The 16,899-nt window shown below is 37.6% G+C and overlaps 1 protein-coding gene across 1 annotated transcript in view; it reads left to right on the top strand.

Annotated features, from left to right (window-relative positions):
• The window catches only part of gsg1l (gsg1-like), a 40,081-nt gene that overhangs the window by 9,955 nt on the left and 13,227 nt on the right, over nucleotides 1-16,899 (top strand). Inside the window, exon 3 of the mRNA XM_086154485.1 lies at nucleotides 15,818-15,970. Coding sequence (XP_086010611.1) covers nucleotides 15,818-15,970 — 153 coding nt within the window. The remainder of the gene's footprint in view (nucleotides 1-15,817; nucleotides 15,971-16,899) is intronic.

Genomic DNA, 16,899 nt, shown 5'->3' with positions numbered 1-16,899 from the left:
GTCACATTTTTGTGATCATTATATTTGAGACAAATAATGTAGGTTCATGGACAGTAGGTTTTTCCCGTTTGCTATACTACTCCGTTATTGATTTTGTTTTTTTAAACATCACTGGGAAGAAATTAGAAATGTCAACACTTATGTTCAGATCCATAATATTTAAAAGCTCCATTCAAAAATCTTATTTTCCTTTTTAGTGGGTTGATTGAAAGAGAAATTTGAACCATGCTAATAGTGTGGCTATTTAACAATATTCTTGTTCATAGATTTGTTTATACGTTTCTCAACTGTACAACTTCGTGATGTAAGAAATTCAAATGTAGTAAAAGCTAAATACACGCAGTGCATGCAAAAATGCCAAAAATCAATCATCGTGCGATAACTGTCTGAATGAACACGTTATCTTGCCTTGTAACTTTACCTCTTTGACAAAGACAATTAATCAGATTGTTTCTTTAGCGCTGCATTTAATTTGGCAGGGAACCCCAGCTAAGTCAATAAAGCTATCAGCTAAGTTATGTTTTTTTTTTTTTTTAATATACTCTATATGTGAAATAAGTGTTCAGTATTACACAAAATATATTACTCACAGTGTAGTTTAAAATATGAAAAGCACTGTTTAAGCATTTGACGTGTCATAAAAGACTATGTAAGACACTGAGTCCTGTTGCATGGCATTTCAACTTTGCATGGCAACTGGACTTGGTTAATTTCTTGAAAACATTTTCTGTTTCATCCCAAGAGGTTTTTTTTTCAGTTCAGAAAATTAACCAAGTCCAGTTGCCCTACAAGATTTATCACGTAGTACCATGACCTGGATGACCGAAAATCTTTACTGACATGTCAGAGGGAAATTGAGTTTCAGGTCACTCATCTCTGAAGAGAAGCAGGCTCTCTATAACAGTGCATCTTGTTTACACCCTGCTGCCCCTGAAAGGAATGCTAAACCATCCAGAAGAGATGAAATATATTCGGTGCATGTGGGTGTTGCTTCTAATTTTCTATTCAATGCAGAGCGGGTATTTAATTATGTTATCTTATTATTTTATATGTTAAAACCATCTAGTAGAAGAGAGGAACTGTCTGCAGCGGTGGATGTATATGATGTATGGGATGTGTTCACCTTGTCTTTACCGCAAGGATACAGTATGTTAATGTACCTACCTTTGAGTCCTGCATGACCACCGCTGTTTTATAGTACACAGATGCTCCCCGATAAAATGCAACCCCAGTGCTCCTCTTGAGCCAGACCCAAGCCTGGATTAATACAGAGCGTTGTGTCGGGAAGGCCGTCCGATGTAAAACCGGACTAAAAATGTGAATCGAACCGATGACTTCCCTACTACGTCAGTCAAAGCCGAGGTAGACTACGACTGTCACTGTTACATTGACGGTCCTTGTCTGAAGCTAGAAGTTGAAGGCGTGCTATTCAATGTTGTCAGCAGTTCTACAGCACCTGCTGGATGTGAGTTAGAAGACCAGGAGAAATTCCAGAGTGAGTTAGATGTCATGATTCAGAAGATGAGTGAGTGACAATGGGTGCAGACTTCAATGGAAATGTTGGTGCAGGCAACAGACGTATTGAAGATTGGTGATAGAATTGGTATCCCAGATTGTAGACCTTGCAAAATGGACTGAAATGGCTGTGACGACTATTTTCTATGAGAAGAGGCATGAACCTTATAATATCGCCCGGGTGGATTACATCTTGTATAAACGATGTAATCTGAAGGATATCAGTGGGATGTAAGAGTGCAGTCAGACAACGTAGGACGGTTGTTGTGTAGGATGCATCTAGTAGCAAGAAAGATGAAAAGGACCAAAGCAGAGGCAAACAAAGTTGTAGAAACTCCCCATAGTTCATTAGAACTGAAGAAGCCTCTGTAACGGCTTCAAGTGAAGAAATTGGAGTCCAGTTGCCAAGACAAGAATTCATCATTGTCTTCATCATGTTTGAGAAAACAGACAAAAGTTGTGGAAGATGAAAAAGGGAGAGTGTTGTGTGATTTCAAGGCCAGGCTCTGAGTGGTCTGGAGAGTTTTTGGTGTGTGATCTGAGAGGAAAGTAGATAAGGGTAGTTGGGGGATTGAATAAGAAAGCACAGAGTACATTAGAGAAAGAGGTTGTCAAACAAGAAGTGGGACCCTAAGGGACTAACAAGAGCAGACAGGAGTACAGGCAGATGCAGAGGAAGGTGAAGGTACCCATAACAGAGGCCAAAAAGAGAGCATGCAATGACCTGGATGACCGGCTGGACCCGAAGGAGAGAGAGTGATTTATAGAGGTTGGCAAAAAGGTGGTAAGGACATGCAGCAAGCTATGATGATTAAGGACAGAGAGGGAAAGGTATTCACAGATGCCAGAAGGGCACATGGAAATAGCACCTTCAAGAGTTGATGAGTGTTAAAAGATGTGACTGTTGCAGACCATGAACTACCAGAGATTAGTGAAGGCAGTTGGTCCTTTCGAAGAACTTGTGGAGGCATGGAAGTGTCCAGGAGATGTGGCAGTAGAGTTTTCAACTAGATTTATCTGCAAGAGAGTTAGAGGGTGCCTCAGAAATTCAGAAGTGTGCAGGTGCAAATTTGTAAGAGCAAGGAAGACTTGTAGAATTCTGGTAGACACACACTGAAGTTAAGGAAAACAGTAGTGGAAACTAGACTGAGGGCAGGGATGAGCATTTGTGAGCAGCAATTTGGTTTTATGCCAAGAAACATAGTAGGAATGTGGTATTTGCTTTGGGGAAGTACAGAGAAGGCTAGAGGGAGATGGATTGTGCCTTGGTCGATCTTGAAAAGGCATACGACATAGTGCTGCAAGAGAAACTGTGGTGCTGTATGAGGAAGTCTGGAGTGGCAGAGAGGTATGCATCAGCTGAGAGTCGGTGGTGAAGCGTGACAAATATGTGACAGGTGGAGGAGGGACTGCATCAGGGATCAGCTTTGAGCCACTCCTTATTCACGATGGTGACGGACAGGCTGACAGAGGAGGTTAGACAGGAATCTCCATGGACCATGATGTTTGCAGATGACATTGTGATCTGTAGCAAGAGCAGAGAATGGGTTAAGGACAATTTAGAGAGATGGAGGTATGCGCTGGAAAGGAGAGGAATGAAAGTTAGTTGCAGCAAGACAGAGTAAATGTGTGTGTGAATGAGGGGAACTGGGGTGGAACGATGAGGCTACAGGGAGTGGAGATCAAGAAGCTGGAGGATTTCAGGTACTTGGGGTCAACAGTCCAGAGCAACGGAGAGTGCGGAAAAGAGGTGAAGAGACGGTCCAAGCAGGTTGGAATGGGTGGAGAAAAGTGTCAGGGGTACGAAGAGATAGAAGACTATTGGCCAGAATGAAAGGAAAGGTGGAGAAGACTGGTGAGACCAGCGATGACGTATGGACTAGAAACAGTTCCGATGCTGAAAAGTCAGGACGCAGAGCTGGAGGTTGCAGAGATGAAGATGTTGAGGTTCTCTTTGGGAGTGACCAGGATGGACAGGATCAGGAATGAGTCTGTCAGAGGGACGGCACATGTTAGATGTTTTGGAGAGAAGGTCAGAGAAGCCAGACTGAGATGGTTCGGTCATGTACAGAAGAGGGATAGTGAATATATTGGTAGACGGATGCTGGAATTAGAGCTGCCAGGCAAGAGGTCTGGAGGAAGACCAAAGAGAGGATTTATGGACGTAGTGAGAGAGGATATGAAGGTAGTTGGTGTGAGAGAGGAGGATACGGAGAATAGGGTTCGATGGAGAAAGTTGATTCCCTGAAGGGAAAAGCCGAAAGGAAAAGAAGAAGAAGGTTACCACTTCAGCTATTAATACAAGATAAGCAATGATAACAATACTGTTGAATAATATCTTACGTCTCACCTCAGTTCTCTTTCAATGTTGCCCAAAAGTGACTGTGGTTGTAGTCATGGTAATTTCACTGGCAAGACTCAAACTGGTACTAAAAAGAATTCGACCAGTAAGACCGTGATGTTTGCAGATGATACTGTGATCTGTAGTTAAAGCAGGGAACATGTGGAGGACAATCTGGAGAGGTTGAAATACGCCCTGGAAAGGAAGGGGAATTAAGATTAGCCACAGCAAGACAGAATACATTCTGTGTTTGAATGAGATGGACCAATATGGAATATAAAAACCTGTTTAATTGTACTGTTTAATTCAGGGGTGTCAAACTCATTTCTCATGTCGGGCCACATACCGGACCTTTAAAATGATAGCGTACAAAGGCACAAAACTTTAACAAGTCATTGGTATTGGAAAAATACTGTAATGCAAGATTAAATGAGACTTATAGAGAGGGATTTTTAAACCATTTACACATGTGCATATAAAATCTAAATTGAATCCCTGCCTACACCCTCCAAACTAAAAAGGGCTCTCTTAAATGTGTAAGGATGATAGTATCCACCTGTCCTGTGAATGTGTAAACTTCATAAATGAAACATGCAAACACATACAATACAAACTGAAAATGTATGGAGTTGCATGAACAGTAGAATTCCACCATACTCGTTTTAGTGAAGCCGGTGACTAATATTAAATTGCACATTTTCGCTAGCAATTAGCTAGCTGGCTTTTACCGCTGCTTCACTGATTTCTCGGCTATGGTTAAAAGTAGACTGCAGCGGCGCCGTATATTATATTCTTTAAATACCGAGACTTGTTGCAAACACGCCAAGCACAAAGGTATCCCGTGCGTCTCCGTAAATAAATAGGACGTGGTCAATTTTTCTTTGAAAATTCTACACTCTTTAACTACTTTTCTCTGTTTTGATAACGACATTTTGGCTAATGAGGGCGTAGCCCGGAGGTAGAGAACAAGGTAGAAACAACGTCATAACAAGCAACAGGTGGTGGATTGATAACTTCCGCTGATTGGTCCGTCTCAGTGATGCGGATTGTCGTCTGCTCTGACCAAAATAGTGCGCCCCCTAGTGGAAAGTTCTTGCATTGCACTTAATTTAAAAAAAAAATCCTTGTCTTTTATTCTTTTTTTCACTTTCAAATTATCCTGTGGGCCTGGTCGAACCTCTTTGCGGGCCGTATGTTTGACCCCCCTGGTTTAATTTGTCTCTCACTTGTAAAGCGTCTTTGAGTATCGTGAAAAGTGCGACAGAAAACCTATGTATTATTATTATAGATATTACAACAGTGGGCGGTTTTAAATACTTGGGGTCAGCAGTGTGGAAAAGAAGGGAAGAAATGTGCAGGCAGACTGGGATGGGTGGAAAAAAATGTCAGGTGTGATGTATAATTCTACAGTATCAGCCAGACTGAAAGGGCGGGTTTACAAACAGTGATGAGACTAGCAAGGTAGCATGGTTGCTGTATGATGGTGGTATTAAGGAAAAGCCAGGAAGGAGAACTGGAAGTAGCAGAGATAAAAGTGTTGACATTCTCTTTGAGAGTGACCAGGATGGATAGGATCAGAAATAAATCCATCAGAGAGCATTTTAAGTGACTTGGAGATAAAGTCGGACTGCGATGACATATACAGAGGAGGGATATTGAATATATTTGGAGAGGAATGGCGAGATGGAAACAGAAAGCCTAGAGGACGACCGAAGAGGAGATTTATGAATGGAAGGAAAAACAAACATGAGGTTAGTTGGTGTGAGTAAAGGGGATGCGGAGAAAAAAGTTATAATGAATTGAATAAATACTTCTGTCACTTTTTCATATGAAGAGTCATTTTATTTCCATTTCGTAACCCAAACGTCAGAATGAATGTCGTGACAGTCTGATGTTTTATCTAAGTCTCTTAATCCATCTATCTATGAATCCAGCTTACCTTTTGCTCTCATTAATGCCCCTCATCATTTGACATAAATGCATGCTGGCATAGACATTAACCTGAGTAATTAGTTACTAATTTTTTGACAATTTGGCTTATGTATTAACTAGCTAGTAAATTTACTTCCCTATACTTACTACACTGGTAGTGTGTTACGGTTCATAGACACTTTGGAGGCTGAAGGAAGATCTTCAGTCTTACTCCAATCCAATGTTATGGATATGATTTGATCTCGTACTTGGAAGATATTGTCGTGTTACCCTGTAAGATAGGTGCAAAAAGAGCTTTTTTGAATCTTTTAAGCGCAACATCTTAAGAGCACCGTCACTTGTATTACAAATTCAAACATCTTCTTTCGTATGATTACATAAAAGCAATATTATTATAGTATGGTATATGTCAGTATTTAAGGAAAAAAATGAAAAATTCAGGAAATTCGAGTCAGTAAAAGTGAACCGTGGAAGGATATGTCTCAGTTTGAAATGGACCAAATTGTCGATAACTGGGTGAGAAGAAGGTCTCCATAACTGCCTTGTTGGGTGTTCCCGTTCTGCAGTCGTCAGTAGCGGGTTGAGCAAGAAAGGAAAAGCAGTACCGACCAAAGGGTCGTGACTCAGGAATGATTACGCCCATGGAAATGGAGGCTGGCCTGTGTGGTGCAATTCAACAGGAGAGCTACTTTCCTTGATGTCCTTGAAGAGCTCATGCTCACTTTGGTAGATTGACCACTGAAAAGACAGGTTATCCATAATAAACCCTGTCCACAACTAAAAGCACCCCTGTTAGCAATAGACCTGAGAGTCGTGCAAGAAGTCTGAGTAAGAGTGTTTCCTTTTCACCAGGTGGATATCCAACTCGATCTGTGGCACCACAGGGGTGTCAAACTCATTTTAGCTCGAGGGCCACATGGAGAAAAAAATCTATACTCCAGCGGGCCGGGCGGGTAAATTATGGCACAATAACAACGGTTTCTTTCATTGAAAAATGGCAGCTAATTTTTATGCTTTGCAAAATAAACTTGTGGGCCGGATTAAACCAGATTGCAGGGCCTTATTCGGCCCGCGGGCCGTACGTTTGCAAAATGTAGGCCAGTAGAAACAGCGTGATTCTTTACATAATTTTTTACTGTGAAAACTTGTCCTGCCATAAAGGTGGACATTCACACTCACCAAAACATTATTGTGAACCAACTACAACCCTTTATGGAAACTATTTTCCTAAATGTTTGTGGCCTCTCTCAGCGGGGTGATGCACCCACCAGTAATCCAGTAACGGTCTTCAAATTTCCCACATCAAAAATGTAATTGATTTTGTGGTATCTACTGCAAAAACAAGTTTAATGACCTCTTGGTGGAGTGATAGTGGAATCCATGTCTTGATGGATCCGTTTCATGTTGATTGCAAGAACGGAACCTCCACAATCGTGTTTTAGCTGACTGGTATCTTCCTTTTTGCTGCAAACTACTGGCAGGTTTCAAGAAATACCATCTGATCAAGAGGACATGAAGCTACTTGTTGTGATGAGAGGATGCAGGGGAAAGTGTTATATCGAGGCAGTTGATTTGGAAAAGACTTGGAAAAAAGACTCATTGCGTAGTCGCAGAAAAGCGCTCCATACTTTTCTAAACAATGAAACAAATCAGTAAACAGCCTCTATGTCAAATTGTACTCAGAACCAACCAACGTGGAAAATATAAATCTGCCCCTGCAACTTCTTCACTCGACATACTGACTCTTGCCATTTGTGGTCAAAGTGTGTCCAGTGTGTAAAAGAGTTTGGGAAGGTGGACTTACTTTTGTTCCTCTTTCCTGATAAGGTCCTTATTTGTGTTTGCCCTCTGAAGACCATTGGAATGGATAAAGCAGTACATGAAATAAAATTGTAATACTGCAATATTTCAGTTGATCTGTATGAAGCAATAAGATACAGGGCTGTCTCAGAAAATTGGAATATTGTGATAAAGTTCTTTATCTTCTGTAATGCAATTACAAAAACAAAAATATCATACATTCTGGATTCATTACAAATCAACTGAAATATTGCAAGCCTTTTATTCGTTTAATATTGCTGATTATGGCTTACATCTTAGGAAAACTCAAAAATCCTATCTCAAAATTTTAGAATATTATGAAAAAATATTTTTTGTTTTTTAATTGCATTGCAGAAGATAAAGAACTACATCACAATATTCTAATTTTCTGAGACAGTCCTGTAGTATGCTCAGCGACGTTGTCGGTGAAAGTCTAAAAAAGCAATATATTTATCTTAAATGTGAAAATTAAAGCATTTTTTTTTTAATTTGAATTGTTTATTGAAAAATAAATATCCATTCATTATCTTTGCCGATCCCAGCTGTTATAGAGCAAGACGTGGGATTAAAACAAAAAAAAAAACAAAAAAACATACATTAGCAACTCAGCAGGATCAATTTATTATCACACTTTGAGACGGGAAAAGGATTGTTAATCTTTTTACCCCAGTTATCATTCCAACCGCTACATTCTGCATTTTATACGCTCAGGTTCCAAATTTGTCTGTATCCAGTAATTACTCCCAGCAATAAGATAATGTGTGTGGCCTCGCCGGCCCGGCAGACAAGCCCCAAGGTCAAAAACCACTGAGTGACTCAGGTGAAAATATCTCGGATTTTATTCCGTCCACTTCTTCTCGGGCAAATGACAAAAAGAGAGATTTGGAAAAATCGAAGTGAAGGGGGCGGCGTGAGAAGATGGAAATGATGCCCCACGGATATCAAGCCGGTGGACACTATTACATTTCTGTTAATTAGTACGTTCACTGAAAGCCAAGGATATTTTCATTATTAATGAAAATATTCTTCATGATTCATGATTATTGAATATAATCTTGGCGAATGCTTTCATTTTCATTTGTACGACACCAGACTGGATGTTTCACAGCGCGGTTTCGATGGCCTCGGTTCTGAGAGAAGTCCACCAAATTGAATGGAGGCTGTATTAGATTATTTCAAGTTGCAGCATTCCATTGACCTTCCTTGCACCGAAAACTGTTTTTTAAAGGAAATGCTTTTTATGAAGTAGGTTACGTTTTCTTCAATCTGTTTTATCTTTGTTGTCGTCGGCGACGTCATTGTTGTTTTTTTTTTTTTTTAATCTCTTCATATAGATATATTCCTTCCTGTATGCTATCCAGAACTCTGAAGCAAAAAAAAAAATAAGTTGCTTTAAGAGGTGCTATTTATTTTAGTTCTTTCATTTTTGTTAGTATTTTTACAATCTATAATTATTGAAATAATGATTAAACCACATATTTAGTTATTTGTTTATTTTCTGCAAGACTTGAAAAAAAGATTCACCGAACTAAGAAAACAATAGGACACTGAAGTAGATAATAATTTCATTGCAATATTGAGTTAGTTTTACTATATATACTTGGCTTTAAACATTTTTTTCAGTTCAGGGAACTTATCTTTAAATAATACAATATCGCCATTATTTGTTACATTCATTCATTCAATTATTAAACCATTCATCTTTCCATCTTTTCATTCATCGTCAATAAACCTAATCCTGAACACAAATACTATAAATCCCAGCTCATGCTAATACTTTAATCGATTATTTTTTCCTGACATCAGAATAAAATCAAAATAAAAGCTCCATCTTAACATGTGATGTGACAATTGTGATCGAGCATTTACCGGTTCATTTTATAAATTCCTACATATATTTGTCACATATATTTAAAATAAAGTTTGCGTCTCTCCGTCATCCTACAGAGTCAACTGTCCTATTACCTCGTTCACGTTCGTTACAGAGGAAATTACATATGCAGATTTGTGTCCGAATTTAATATTTGTTTGTTACTTATTGATAATCTTAAGTTTCAATCTTTGCCAAAATTTCCTGAACATTTATGCATTTCACAGACATAAGGCACTTTAATCTCGGAAGAAAATAAAAAAACAAAAATTCATGTATTTTCTACTTTTCCACAAAATGATTTCTGCTTCCTGTAGAACCATTAACGTTTTTGGGGGAAAAAAAAACAAAAAAAAAAAAACTCTCTCCTTCTAATATTTAACTGGCTGCAAAATTTCAGTGGTGCAAACTGGTTGATAAATAATCCTGGACTTTCTCATGTTTCTGTTTCAGTAAAAAAAAAATTGTAATAAGTAAACTAAAATGTACCAGAGATTGCATTTAAAACCGTTATATTTCCTTTTCTCTTTTCTGTTAGTAAGTTGCTTTATTTATGATAATATCTTAGTTGAAGTCACAGTCGAAGTGTTATGATGAATGACCAAAGAATATATTTCTGCACTTATCTCATTATTGCAGAAAAACCATTTTAAATTTGAATTATTTTTTGAATTTGTATTCAAATAAATCAGCAGCTCCAGTTTCAGTGTACCTTAAAATAATCATGTCAATGGGTCACCTTCAGTCTAAATTCTTATGAAATTTGGAATACAATTAATACAATTAATTCAATTAGTAAATTTGGGATTCAAACATTTAAAAAAAACCCTAATGTAGTCGTTGTTTCTTTCACCTTGCTGCCATTGGACCAGATAACAGAACAACTTTGTCTCCCCTGTTCGTGTTCAACTCTTTAACTTCACCACCATAAAATAGAATTGTTGAATTTTTTATCAGTCGGTGTGCTGAATTCATTATTTGTGGAGTGCATACTGGGACTGTAAACTTCAACTTATTATGCGAGTCTATAGTAATGTTATGAAATGAAGCATAACAAAATGTAAAAGTTGATAATATGTTCCACGAAAAAAAAACAAAAAAACACTCAAACAGGTAAATTTAAGAGATAATTCTTTCCACCTGAGTCTGATGTGTTTCCTGTTATCTGTCCCATTTGCTGAGCAACTCAAAATTCACTTTATTTACCGCTGTCACCTTAATAAGCTCTAAATCAGATGTACATGCTGACATATCCTCAATGGGATTTCCAGAAAGCAGAATCATTCTTATTTTGATCATTTATTTTGATTATTTTGATCCCGAATGAAAGAAGTGAAATCAAGAGTTTGAATGTAACAACTGATTAATATAACAACACTATATCAACTGGTTAATATAACAACAATATAAGAACTGGTTAACAGCCACATCCTGCCAGTCATTTTCCATCCAATTTATTTAGGTTTTCTCAGTCCTCTCAGTGTATCTTAACATTATAAGTATATTTTATCCATATAAAAGTCAATTCAAGGGTAATATATAAATTAGATAGTGTAGTTCTCTCTTTGATGTTGATATTTAAATCATAAAGACTAATAAGGGTATTTCCCACCCATTTTCCAGTAATTTTGATTAGACTTTTATTTTATGTATATGTAATTCTACGTTAATTTTCCCACAATTGACATTTATTCACATTTCACATCAACTACTTCAACTGAAGTATTTCACATTTTTTTTCTTATTAAGAAAGGAAGACTTTCATTTTGCCACGTGCAGTTATACGTCCATCATAACATCAGCGAAACTGAATAATATTAAAATTAAATCATTTTTAACACAGTATCAAATCATACACCACTGGAAAATACTACATGTGGGAAACGGATTCTGCGTTTAACAACTACCTGTTTGCTTTATTAAACCAAAATTCAAACTAAAATCATAGTTTTATAGACGAAGCTGTATGATATATGCTAACTTATCCAAAATAAAACTTATTTTTATTTGTTTCCAACCTTTATACGGACGGAAAATTTCCCTAGCTGTCCTTTTTGGGCTGTTGTTGTAAAACAATTTTTAGCTGCATTATAAGTTTTCAGGTTCCTAGTTGAGCACTTTATTACTTTTCTCTGACTGGAAAGAAATCTGTTTTTTTTTTTTTTTTCCCCACTATTCAGAGATCCCGCAGCTCCCAAAAAGAGCAAATGCCAAAATTGAAAACTCAACCCTGAGGTTGTTCTTGCACTTTGGCTCCGTCCCCGAAAGAGCAAAGCGGATAGTCTTGTTTAATTCTTTGTCAGGAGAATCACCTGTTCAAGAGACGCCTTCTGCACTTTTAAGGTCCTAAACGTGGAGAGATGTGACAAGAAAATTCTTTTTTTTTTTTTTTTTAAATAAGAGTGTCCCGATGGCAACAATAACTCCTCTCAGCTTTAAAAAATTCTCACATTTCCGGAGCTTGAAGAAGCACGGCGGGGGTTTAAAGCTTGTTCATCATTACGGCCTAATGTGTCTCAGTCAGCGGCCCTGCATGACCACGGGCTCCGAGTAAAGACATAATCAATAACTGTCAAACAAGCAAGTGGCAGAGCTTCCCCCCCGAGCTTCTCCGGTCCCGTCACGAGCAAATCTCTCGCCTTGTTAAAGTGTCGTGTCCTGCTTGATGCCTTCTTGTAGCGGCAGGATGCATCATCTCATCGTCCTTCATGACGATAAGAAGATTCGTGACGACTTTCATGCTCTGAATGTCTGAACAATCAATGCATTAATGGACACGTCTGGTAATGTTGGGCCTTTTTGTTGTGCCTGTAGGACTAACAGGTACTTTATCCATCCATCTATCTATCTATCTATCTATCTATCTATCCATCTATCCATCTATCCATCTATCCATCTATCCATCTATCTATCTATCTATCCATCCATCCATCCATCACTCCATCCATCACTCCATCCATCACTCCATCCATCACTCTATCGATCTATCTGCAGGATGATCTACTGCAGATCTTCTATTGATTATTTGTAAATTGATTGAGGAAAGTTGCTTTGTTAGCCACGGCAAACAAACTTGACATTCTAATCAATCAATTAATATGTAATGTTAAGTTTGACCAGTGAGACATGATTGACAGTTAGAAGAGAGAACCAGAGGCAAAAGAAATGAAGGCTGGTTAAGTTAAGATGAGATTCTTCCTTCCTGATCTTGTGTTCTGTGGAGAAAGTGATTATAGAGCAGCTTCTGGAGCTGCAGGAAAATGTGAATTTGCATATTCAAGAGTCGCCTCATACTTTATTTCATGCTGTTTTACCAATTGCAGATGCAGAGGATTGGAAAAGTAGCCTCTCTGAAAAGTAAAGTAAAACCTGACAGTGCCACTTGTTTTTTTTTTTTTTTTTTTTTTCTGAAACCTTCCCACTCTGTTGCAAATCATTCGTTTTTTTCAGTCAACAAACAAATTTGTACAATATTTTGATGTGTATTTACTTAGAATAGATAATAAATGAATGAATTAGATCACGTATTTGATGCATTTGTTTTTATGAAGTAAGACTTAAAACTTAAAAACTAAAAATATAACACCTCTTTATGTAGACATTTTTAATTCTGGCGCATATTATTGGCAAATGACAACTGTGTTTGTGGGAATATTCAATGCAAAAGCATTGCGATTTGATCCAATAAAATAAAGGTGAAGTAAAACAAATCTACTCCTCACCGTTCAACAGCCATTCATAACTGTGCAGCAAAATATTAAACAATAAAAAAATAATAATACAATCATAAAAACCAGCCCAGGTGCCCGGAGGACCATAAAACAGGAGCCAGATTACAATGATAAACCCAACAAACTATTTAACTATTTAAGTGTGGACACTTGGTATTTGCTAAAAAATATATAAAAAAAAAAAAGTTTGTTTAACTCGTGTGGTATTGATTTGAAATAAAGTGTCACTGATTGCATCACTGCCATTCAAGCCAATCACAGGTATGTCAGGTCCAGGATTTCGTAATAAACCTGGTCTAAAATGCATTTTCAATCGGACTCCAAGTGACCAAATGAAACTGCCAGAATTAAATCACCCAAAACAAATCAAGGTCAAAGTCCAGTCTCTGCCGGCGAAACACAGAGCTTGATTTTAACCAAGTTGTCCACAGGTGTAAATGCTTTTGTTGTGGAATAAGAATAAAAAGCACTTTGGACAGCAAGAAAACACAAATAATGGATTTCCGTGGGCAGCTTCCATTTCACGGAGTAAGAATTTGTATGAAAATGCAGTCAAGAAGTACTTTTTTTACTTCGTGGTCTGGAGTCAAAACCACGATCGGGTTCTGTCTGCCTCCCTCAAATTTCATTAAATGTTGTTGTTAGTCGTCTGACCGTCACGGACATGTGATGTAAGCCAGACACCTAAGAAAAGCTGAACTGCGTCTCACCTTTGACACTGGAAACATGATAATACTTATAATACCGAGTGAAAACGCAATCAACTCGAAATGTTTTCACGGTTGTGGAATTTCTGTGTTTTCTAGTCGATGTTTCGCCTCCGGTTTGCGTCATGTTTTCTTCGGCGTGAGTCTAAACTCAATCACTTGCACAGACTGGACCTCTCTGAGTAAGTTAAAGCAAACTGAATTCATCGGTTATAAAAGAAATGAACAAAGCGCAACACGGCTGCTTGTCCCGCGACTGATCGTCGAAGGAACTGAGCGCTGATGGAACAAAACCCCTCCGGTCCCCAAAAAAACAGAAGATATACAAGAGTCGGCTAAAACGTAGCCTAAAAAAAGTGTCATGTGATGCTACCGTGCTGCCCTGAGGGCTCCGGCTAAATGTCCGCAATTTCAAATATCTGATTCGCTAATGCCATTCAGCCATTCGTACTTGACAAACTTGTACAATAACAATAATTACAAGAAAGACCAAAATTGAGAGAGAAAACCTTAAACTAATTTTTCCAAAGGCTTTAATCAGTATGCTGGAAACCCTATATGTATTTTTGTTGGTTGGTTTTGAAACAAAGAATGCAAAGTGGCGGTTTGTTGGATGAATCTATAGTAGTAAGACGGTGTGAGAGTAGAGGATACAGAAAATAGGGTTGGAAGAAGTTGATTGAATGTGGCAACTCCTGAAAGGATCAACTGGAAGAAAAAAGGAGGAGAAAGTTCAGAAACTAAAAGACACACTGATATATTGTACTGGTAGACTGGTTCTATGAGCCGTACCTTCCAGGGTTTATAATAGTATTTTAGCACCACGATGGCTACGACGGAGCAGAAAAAGTCCAAATAAAACTTTCTTTTTCTTGTTTATTGATGTCTCTGAGTGTATCCAATACCAGGAGGTGGCCTGACTCCAAATGCATCTGACACTCCAGTATGACATAATTTATAGACTTTCAGTTTATTCTCCCGAAACAATGGTCACATCGGACAACAGAGTTTTCTCAATACCTTCTTCCAGCCTCCGTCGATGATAGTTTCGATGTAAATCATCACATTCATTGGAAATATTGAGCCTCATCCTTCTCACTGCAGATTTGACCTTGTGACAACTTCCCATCTGCAAGTATTGTTTAAATATTTAATGTATTTTATGAGCAAGAACTCTGACCTCCAGGATTCAGAAGCTCTTTTATCATCACGTTTTCTGTGTTTGAATTTCTGAATCTGTGAGGTTGCATGACAACGTGAGTTAAAGAAATATTCAGAATGAGTCCAAATGATTTCAATTTGATGTGTCTTCTTTCCTTGCAGAGAATTCAATTCATAATGATTATGGTAATGATATTAACAACATTTAATATTGTTGTTATTTACCTACCAGTAATTTATAATAGCGATAATAATTATAACCACAACAATATTCCCCTCAGCCGCGAGGAATCTCAAAATCTTTGTACTTAAGACACTTTATAGCTTTGACTTGTTACTTTGACACTTTATAGTTTTATTTGTATTTCTTATCCCCCCCCTCCCCTTTTTTTAAACTGTTTATACAATTTCCCACTATTATTCATTATTGTTATGTTTTACTTGAAACTGGCACAACAATTTCCGTCGGGATAAATAAAGTTGTTCATATTCTTAATAATAAATGTTATTATTATCATTATTTCATCATTTGCAAATGCTATGTATTATCCATGTCTAACTCTCTTTCTATTGAACTTGATAATGCAAAAACCAGATTTTTTTATTGTCAAATATTCTAATGATTGATTACAAAAAAGTGGAAAAAAAAAAAAAAATTGTCAAGATGAAGGTGTTTTAGGATAATATACTTAAAACAAGAAAAACAAATAATTTCTCTATGTGTGTTAAACCTGTACAGGTGTGCTGTGGCTGTCGGTCGTGTCAGAAGTGCTTTACATCCTGCTGTTGGTGGTCGGCTTCAGTCTAATGTGTTTGGAGCTTTTCCATTCCAGTAATGTCATCGATGGACTCAAACTGAATGCCTTTGCTGCCGTCTTCACCGTGCTCTCCGGTAAGGTGTAGAAACGATCGTACGTAAAGAAAACCCGCCATCGGAACGTATCTAAGATCTTTCTGATGTCATTTTTTTTTTTGTGTGTATATGTACATCGGAATGTTAGCAGCAGTCATTTTGATGTCAGATCCTGTCATTTTCACCGAGATCTCACTATTTTTTTTTTTCCAAATCTACTGTTATTTATGCATTTAAGCTTGTTGTTTTTTCCTCAAAAATTTGATGTGTAAAAGATCATTTTAAAAGATACTTATAAAATTCAATGTCAAAGCAATTGCTTTTCCTTTTTAACTAAGGTTAAGCTGAAGTAAACCTTTCATAATTTGTGTCTGGGGCCTTTTACAATAAAATGGGCCCGGTGGAGGCTACGTAATCAAAATTGCTCTGGGGGCTACACCGAGAGAGACGTGCAGATGCAGCTTTGCACAAGGTCATCCAAGGTCAGAGGTTATCCTCTGGCAGTCCTCACCGTGTTGGATGCCAGGGATTTTTCTCCCAACTCATGTTAAACCTCTTACACAAGGACTTGGCTCTCTGTCATTTCTCTGCTCGCCTCCTTGGACACTGGGGGGGAAAAAAAAACACAGATTCATTTCGAAGTATATGTTCCTTTCTTTTACAGCTGTTGTTTTTTTTTTTCATTTTTTTTGTTGTTAATGTTTCCTTTTTTTAATGCATCCTTGCCGATGCACTCTTTAAGTAAGAAATCTAAACAGAATCATAATTTTTGTTAAATATCCCAGGACATAAAAATGCTTGTCGTTATTTTTAAGCTCAATACCATGACAATGTTTGGTAGTCTTGTTTTGTAGGACAATGAAGGAATATAAAGTACAAGAGCAATGAACCACCTCGCCAATACTGTATCTTGATTCACGATATTTAAAATGTAGGACTATATGAATGTTTATGTGACATCATCATTT

The sequence above is a fragment of the Fistularia commersonii genome, chromosome 10 (assembly GCF_037954325.1).
Source record: "Fistularia commersonii isolate RoL2024-O1a breed Wild chromosome 10, RoL_Fcom_v1.0, whole genome shotgun sequence".
In the NCBI taxonomy this organism is placed as follows: Eukaryota; Metazoa; Chordata; class Actinopteri; order Syngnathiformes; family Fistulariidae; genus Fistularia; species Fistularia commersonii.
This window is presented reverse-complemented; position numbering and strand designations above follow the sequence as displayed.